General features: G+C 47.8%; 1 protein-coding gene across 1 annotated transcript in view; it reads left to right on the top strand.

Annotated features, from left to right (window-relative positions):
• Window positions 1–8,163, top strand: part of BFSP1 (beaded filament structural protein 1) — a 44,303-nt gene that overhangs the window by 7,343 nt on the left and 28,797 nt on the right. Inside the window, exon 2 of the mRNA XM_003801330.3 lies at window positions 779–839. Within this exon, the coding sequence (XP_003801378.1) occupies window positions 779–839 (61 nt within the window). The remainder of the gene's footprint in view (window positions 1–778; window positions 840–8,163) is intronic.

The raw sequence follows: 8,163 nt of genomic DNA, 5'->3' as shown, positions 1-8,163 counted from the left end.
GCCTCAGTTATCCCAGCTGAGGGGGATGGAGCTCAATCTGCCGGATGTAGACTATGCCTCAGTTATCCCAGCTGAGGGGGAGGCAGTGGGGGTGTTAATGCACCAGGCAGCTTCTTCGAGGTTGAGGGCTCCCTCCAGGGGCCCTGACCCCTGGCATGTCCAGCATACCCTGCTCAGAGGAGGCTGTGTAGGTGTGATGCCACTAGGATGAGGTTATGTGTGAAAGCATCTGCCTGTGGCCTTGGGCAAGTGTCTCAGCCTCAGTTTCCTCATCTTTCACACAGCTATTAATGATAACTGCTCTCTTCCAGGGTGTTGTGAGGATTAAATGACATAATCTAGAAAAACTGACAGGTCACACATACCAGCAAAATGCAAGTGAGGTCAGGTTAAAGGTGTCTGTGGGCGATAGTGTCTGATGTGCTCCTGGGCTCTATGCTGCTGTTACAGGTACGGGGGATGTAATTCCCTTATCCTCAGGATGGCAGGGCATGAGGGGCGGGTGGAGGGTTGGCGCCTCCGGGCTGGAGAGTTGTGTTCCACCGACCGCTCCCTGTTAATACCACACACTGTGCAAATGTTCCCATTTCTGCATGAGCCACAGCGTGAAAAGGACGGGGAAGCAGTGGGCTGGGAAACGCAGCATTAGCTGCTCCCGTGACATTAGAGCTTCTTAAAGGAGGCCTGTAGTACTCAGATTAAATTTAGTGCTGAGTGTGTATGATCCATACAAAATCATGAAAGCCGCCCAACTTTTGCTTATGTGTCCAATTTGCAGGTATGAAAATGAGTGTGAATGTCAACTGCTGCTAAAAGAAATGCTTGAACGGCTTAACAAGGTGAGCTGAGCGTGTCCTCGGGTTTGGGTAGCTTGATTTCAGTGTGGAGCTGAATGGCAGACACGACTGTCTCCCATGCCTCCTCTGTTCCTTGAGGGTTTGCCGACCTCTTTTGTAGTCACTGTCTTTCTTAATTCTTAATTTCAGCTGAGTCTTTGTGCATCAACTCACACACCCGGTTACACACACTTCTACTCCAAGAAACACGGTCTCTCTCGAGAAACACAGACCATGCAGCTTGTTGTGCTGGGTTAGCAAAATGTGCCAGTGTTAAAGTGAGAAGCTGCCAGTTTACTGTTCTGCTTATCCAGACAGCAAAACCTGGGAAGGGGCTTGCTTTGGGAAGTGGTCATTTGGATGCAGGGACTCCTCTATCCTGTTGGCTAAGGGTCTTGAGGTTGCTACTCCGCAGGAGAAGTCTTAAGATGACAGAGGAAATAATTTCCATTTGCCCTCAAGCTCCCTCTTCGCATAGCATGTAAAGCAGCCACACGGGTGTAGCAGGGATTCTGAGCTACTTTTGCAGAGCTTCCTGTGAGAGTTGTTCCTTGCAGGGTCACTTGGCTGTTGGGATTCTCCATCATCATCCCGACTAATTGGATTTTCTGTGTTAGCTGGGAGAATACCACCAAAGAGCAGAATAATCCTGGTTGTACAGAACCAGGCATGGCAAAAGCTTTAAGCATTGTCCTTTTCCAATCATTTCTGAGCTCCACCTGTCAGAGTGGAAGGAGCAGTGGGGACGGACCCTCTTCTGTGCCTATAGCCTCATCATAATCACTGGTCAAACAGCAGACTCTGCCCTGCTGTGCCCAGAGATGCCTAAGGATTCTTCTCCATGTAGAACTCCAAACACCCCCTTTAGACAGTCAGGGTAAGCCTGGGATGTTTGCCTTCCCTTGCTTTGTCCAGCTGTTGTCTAGAATTATTCTGCTCATTGTGGGAAAATCAGAACTAAAATCTAGGGAAATGGAATTTTGCTTTGTCCATGTTACCTGCTTACCGGGCCCCTTCTCTGTGTGAACATACATAATGATTATCTAAACCAGGAGGCTTATGTGAAAGAGGGTGCTGTCAATAATTATTCAGGTTAGTTGCTGTAAACTGGTACAGTCCCAGGCCAACCAGGATGGCATACAAGCACCCTAATGTAATGTAAACACAAAGGTGATGGTGAGAATGTGCTTGAGGAAAGCCCTAAAGATAGAGGTTCAAGGATTCTCCGCAGAGTGATGGCCCCAGGCCTGTTGAGGTCTGGGCTGGCAGTTGGGCCTTATTAGCCCAACATCGCCCTGCTGTTCTGCTGACACTGTACCTCATCCCCATTCTTACATTTGTTGGCAATACCAGGCTGCATGTGGGCCACTGTCTTGTTCACAGACCACTGCCTCCTGGGACATTGGCTGCCTAACACCCTCTCCTGAGGTGCCAGTTCAGGTCCTCCCCCACCCTGCTCAGCGCCAACACGTGGTGCTTTGTGAGTGTCTGTCCTCGATGCAGGCAGGGCTTTCTCGAGACATACTTCTAAGGTCGTCACTCACGCAGTGCCATCTTGGGCATTCCTCCAAAAAATGGGGTTCCTCTTTATCAAATGAGGAACATTTGACAAAGGAACATTTGAGGAACATTTCCACTTGATGGAAAATGACAGTGGATTAAAAAAAAAGCTCAAACCCCTGTCATTTTTCTCTTATTACAGCAGCAGTACGTATCCTCAGTAGAAAAATCAGGCAGTGCAGATCATGAAAAACGAGGAAAAGCCATCTCCGCATTTTACCACCAGAGAACATAGCTCTGCCACCTTCATGCGTATCATGACCTAGAGTGTGGACATTTGAGGTGTCAGTCCCGTGAGAATGGATGTTAGGAAGGTTCTGGGGAAAGATGCTACCAAGAGCACGTGTGAGGCCAGCACAGGGAATGGGCGTCACTGTTCCCTGGGTCCAGGATAAGAGACCTCCACCCACAACTGAGCTGCAGGGTCCAAAGGAGGAGTGTGTCCTCGTGCTGCCATCGACTGTCTCAGAGACTGTGTGTGAATTGCCTCATCTTGCTGAACCTCAGCTTCTTCATCTGTGAAATGGGGACATAGCAGTCCTGTCCATTGCAGTGGAAGTCTGTCTAGGTGTCCTGTGAGAATTAAACGATGTATTACTGTACATGACCTGCCTCATGTGGTGGTGTCAGATCCATGGTCACGGGTATTATTTTGGAGCACTTGATGTGACAGACCACGTCAAGTGGTACGTTGAAGGCTCTATCCTACACTAGGCCAGTGTGCTTTTCTCTAGAGTGTGGGGTCATAGCCTTGGTGGGATGGGAGATGATTTTAGGTGGCACCTGGAGGAGTGACATTTTGTAGTTATGAAGTTTTTTTTTGGAGAGAGAGTCTCATTATGCTGCCTTTGGTAGAGTGCTGTGGCATCACAGCTCACAGCAATCTCAAACTCTTGGGCTCAAGTGATTCTCTTGCCTCAGCCTCCCAAGTAGCTGGGACTATAGGCACCCGCCACAATGCCCATCTATTTATTTATTTATTTTTTTTGCTGTAGTTGTCATTGTTGTTTTAGCTGGCCCAGGCTGGTTCAAACCTGCCAGCCTGTGTATGTGGCTGGTGCTGTAACTACTGTGCTACAGGGGCTGAGCCTGTAGTTATGCATTTTTTATGATCATCTTTTATTTATTAAAAAGTTCCTTTTCAAACAAATCTTAGGGAAAATGAGTCAATTTAAAGAAAGATATGGAGATAATAAGAGCACAAGTGGCACTTGGATGTAGTGGAAATCACGTCCCATTGTGCAGATGCAGGATGTCGGGGAGGGCCTGGCACTGCCTTGGGGAAGTCTTGTGGTTACAGGCAGGGCAGGTTTTAACCCTAGAAATGACCCAACCTCGTCCTTTCTCTTTGCCTGTGGAAACTCACCCTTGGTGAGGTTAGATGACTTCAGAGCCCTACAGCTCAGCTGTGGGTAGTATAGACCCGAGTCGGGGTCCATTGTGTTGGTCCCTCGTTCTCTGCCTGCTAAGAACTGTCAGGCCAGAACAAAGCCTGAGTTCTCAATTAAAGCTGGCCCCAGAGCCCTTGGCATTGGTGCCCTGTTCACATTCCCTGGGCCTTGCTGAAAGTTCTCCTGACTTCCTGCATCTCTCTGGCTATGGGAACAGCCACATGTGACCCACATAAGGACATCCCAATGGGTTCCACACAGTCCCTCAGGGGTCCCCAGCAGGACTGAGCCCTGCTGTCCACAGTGGAACCTCTCTTTAACACACCTTCACTGGCTTGGTTTCCTTCCCTGGGTCACTTCCCCCCCCCCCCCGCCCTACTTGTACTTCCTGGGACTACCTTGGGGCCTGCTTTGGGAGAACTCAGACAGACGTCCCTCAAGGGGGTGGCCAGGCGATCGCTGCGTCTTCTTGTTCTCTGTCCACTAGATGATCAGGTGAGACGGAGGAGGCTGATGTCCACGCTGTGTCGGCTGATCATGTTAGTGATTTTGGTCGCCAAGTCTTTGGCTATCTCAGATCAACAAGGTTTTGGCCGTCAGTTCAGTCTCAGTGTCCATCTCTTTTGGTCTCACTTGTGCGAGGGACTCATCCCTCCACGTGGCCATACAAGATCAGCAACCCAGACTTTGAATTCTGCTTGGAAGGTGCTGTAATGACTGTGAGAGAACTGAGGGCTACTGTTTTCCCAAGACTGCCGCGTGTGTATTCATGCCTCCCATATCATTAAATCTCCAGAACAGGGCTCCTATATTTTTATCACCAGATAAGCTAAAGCAAGTCACTGTCTTGCACTTGGAAGTGACATAAATTCTTCAATATACTACCTATATATTGTGGCCAAATTTATTCAACTTCTCAGCCTTTTGTTATAGTAAGAATTCCAGATGACTTTTTTTTTTTGAGACAGAGTCTTATTAGACTTCGGTAGAGTGCTGTGGTGTGACAACTCACAACAACCTCAGACTCTTGGGCTCAAGTGAGTCTCTTGCCTCAGCCTCCCAAGTAGCTGGGACTACAGGTGCCCACCACAATGCCCGACTATTGTTTTTTTTTGTTGCAGTTGCCACTGTTGTTTAGCTGGCCTGGGATGGGTTTGAACCTGTCAGCCTGGTGTATGTGGCCAACACCATAACCACTGTGCTACAGGTGCCGAGCCCCAGATGACTTTTCGATGTTTGGGTTTGGCTAACCTCTAGACCTCATGGTCACTACATATGTACGTGCAAGGTTATTGGTCTCCAGTCATGACTGACTTTGCTTATCTTAAGGAAACTATAAGGACTTGAGTGTTTACCTCTCTCTTTTTCTTAAAATCCCCCAGATTTTAAAATGACATGGGTTCTGATCAAATGCTTTCACTTGAAAACAATTAAACAAATATTTAAAGACTGAGACGTGTGCTTTTCTATGCCCCTCGTGTGTCATCTGTAGAAAACAGCAAGAGGCTGGGGAGTTAGGCCATGAAGGTGTGGGGACCTAGAGCGTCTACTTTCAGGGTTGGGCCTTCATGTGCCCAGGAATTCCTCAGAGCCTGGAAATGAACTTCCATAAGAGAGAAGGAGAGGAAATTAGGAAGGAAGAGTTTAGGAGGAGGCTGAGGATGGAGAGGCTTGAGGGAAAGGAAAGGTGGGAGGAAGAACAAGAAGGAAGGAGAGTTGAGGAAGCTGAGGCTGAGGAAAGAAGGAGGAGGAAACTCTGAGAACTTGCCAGCCTTAGCGCGGTGAGAAGAGCCACCTTAATGCTCTGGGAAAGGCTTTTGACATCCAGGGTTGAAGAAAAGTGTTTTAATTACATAAATCCTAGCTTAGTAGAGATCTTTATGAACTTGACTATCTGGTATTTAGCAGTTGGGTTTTTTCTTTTCCTAGTTAAGCAAAGCATGGGAGTGGAGAAGGAACAAAGGAATCTGTAACTGGTTGTGATCAATTAGTTATAAACCCCACTGCACTCAGACCAGCTTTGTTTTTTCATTTTTTCATTTTTTTTAGAGACAGTCTCACTTTATCACCCTCAGTATAGTACAGTGGTGTCACAGCTCACAGCAACCTCTAACTCCTGGGCTTAGGCGATTCTCTTGCCTCACTGCAGCTGGGTTTTTATTTTTATTTATTTATTTTTTTACAGAGCCTCACTTTTTTTGCCCTTGGTAGAGTGCTATGGCGTCACAGCTCACAGCAACCTCCAACTGCTGGGCTTAGGCGATTCTCTTGCCTCAGCCTACCGAGTAGCTGGGACTATAGGTGCCCACCACAATGCCTGGCTGTTTTTCTTGTTGTTGTTGCAGTTTGGCTGGGGTCGGGTTCAAACCTGCCACCCTTGGTATATGGGGCTGGCGCCCTATCCACTGAGCCACAGGCACTGCCCTGCAACTGGGTTTTTAAATGGAGTTTCTAGAATACCTATAAATAGGTTGGCAAGGCTGATTTTCAAGGGTTTGTCAAGCTCAGTTTCTCAGTCCTCTTTTCAGAAATGGCTGTGAATAGCATAGACCAGTGGTTCTGAAACTTTAGTGTGTATCAGTGTCACCTGGAAGGTGTGTTAAAACCTAAATTTCTAGACCTTAGCCCTAGAAATTCAAATCCAGTAGTTTTGCAGTCTGCTGGAGAATTTGCAATTCTAATCAGTTTTCAGGTAGTGTGGTTTGGGGACCACACTTCGAGAACCACTGGTCTCAGTCTGGAACTTATACAATATGTGGGTTGGAATGTTTTCTAAAATTAGACTATTGACCCAGAGTCTCAATTCAGAAAAATCTAGATGCTTCTGCGGTGAAGCTTTTGAAAATTCAGCTGACAGCATCCAGAGCATAATAAAAATACAAGCGTCTACACATTTCTGAGTTCTGGTGCAAACAAAAGAAAACACTTTCAAAACAATTTTTTCTCAACATATCAGCAATTTCACATTCCAGGGGCACCTATTCACCTTTGGGGGTTTGGGAGACTGTTTGTCAGGTGGTGATCTTCAAAGTAAGACAGTATGTTTGCAGAAACATCTGGTTAATCCCATTTTAAGGACAAATATTGACCCTCCTTTCATTATCACCACAAGCAGCTTTAAAGACTTGACCCATGGGACCCAGGGGTGGTGGTTTCGCGTGGTCCTAAGAGGGAGGTGGGGAAGAATGGCGGGCACCTGGAAGGATGGGATCAGGACTCAGCACTCAGCTCGTGACTGGTTTAGAGAAGCCCAAGGTTCTAATCCCGGTATCTTTCAGTAGCTTCCATCTACTAGCTGAGTGACTGACTGACCCCCTGGATCCATCTGGTCTCGGCCCCCCAATTGTAGAGGTAGACTCTGGTCTTTGGGCTGCATTTGGTAGAGTCCTCAGAAGGGCATGGAGTTGCCTGAAGGGCACCTGAGGGAGTAGGGTTTCTGGGTGGAGTGGAGTCCCAGTAGTCCCTGTTTGTCCTTGAGAGCGTCTCACTCTCCTTTGATACACTGGCTTCTGTGGGCTACTTTGTACGAAGGTGGTAGGTACCTTTGGCTTCAAAAAAGCTTCAGGGCTGGGCTCAGTGGCTCACACTGGTAATCCTAGCACTCTGGGGAGGCTGAGCCTGAAGGATTGCTTGAGAATGGGAGTTCGAGACCAGCCTGAACAAAGTGAGCCCTGTCTTTGCTAAAAATAGAAAAATTAGTCAAGTGTAGTGGTGCAAACCTGTAGTTCCAGTTACTTGGGAGGCTGACGCTATTCCCTTCTAGCTCTGGGTGGCAGAGCAAGAACCTGTCTCAAAAGAAAAAAACTGTTTGAGGATCGATGACCTTTCACATTTCTTTTATTTCTAAAATTCTCAATGTTTGATACCTTTACAAGTAAAATAATGCAAAGGATCCTTAAAACCCTATTTCCATCTCTTCACCTTTGTGGCTACAATTGTGGATGAATTTTTTGTAAAAATTAAGATGATTGAGAATTCCCCACCCCACACCATCCTCAGGAGTCTGTAAGAGTGGTGGAGGGAAGGTAGAAAGATATGCAGGGACTGGCCAAGGTCTTCACCCAGCCCTGCCTCACCTCTGGCCCAGATGCCTCCCAGAGCCAGCCCTTTCTGAGGAGGTGGCCCCATCCCCAGGGCTGAATCACTCCACGGGAACCTCTGCCTCTGGAACAGTGGGGACGCATCTGCCACGCTTTGATTTTCCTTCTCATCATGTGGTCCACTGTCAATCAAGATGATGGTCATGGCGGTGCCTGTGGCTCAGTGAGTAGGGCGCCGGCCCCATCTACCGAGGGTGGGGGGTTCAAACTCGGCCCCAGCCAAACTGCAAGAAAAAAATCAGGCTCGGCGCCTATAGCTCAACCGGCTAAGGCGCC

Source organism: Otolemur garnettii, unplaced genomic scaffold (genome assembly GCF_000181295.1).
Source record: "Otolemur garnettii isolate 467f Iridium unplaced genomic scaffold, OtoGar3 scaffold00208, whole genome shotgun sequence".
NCBI lineage: Eukaryota > Metazoa > Chordata > Mammalia > Primates > Galagidae > Otolemur > Otolemur garnettii.
This window is presented reverse-complemented; position numbering and strand designations above follow the sequence as displayed.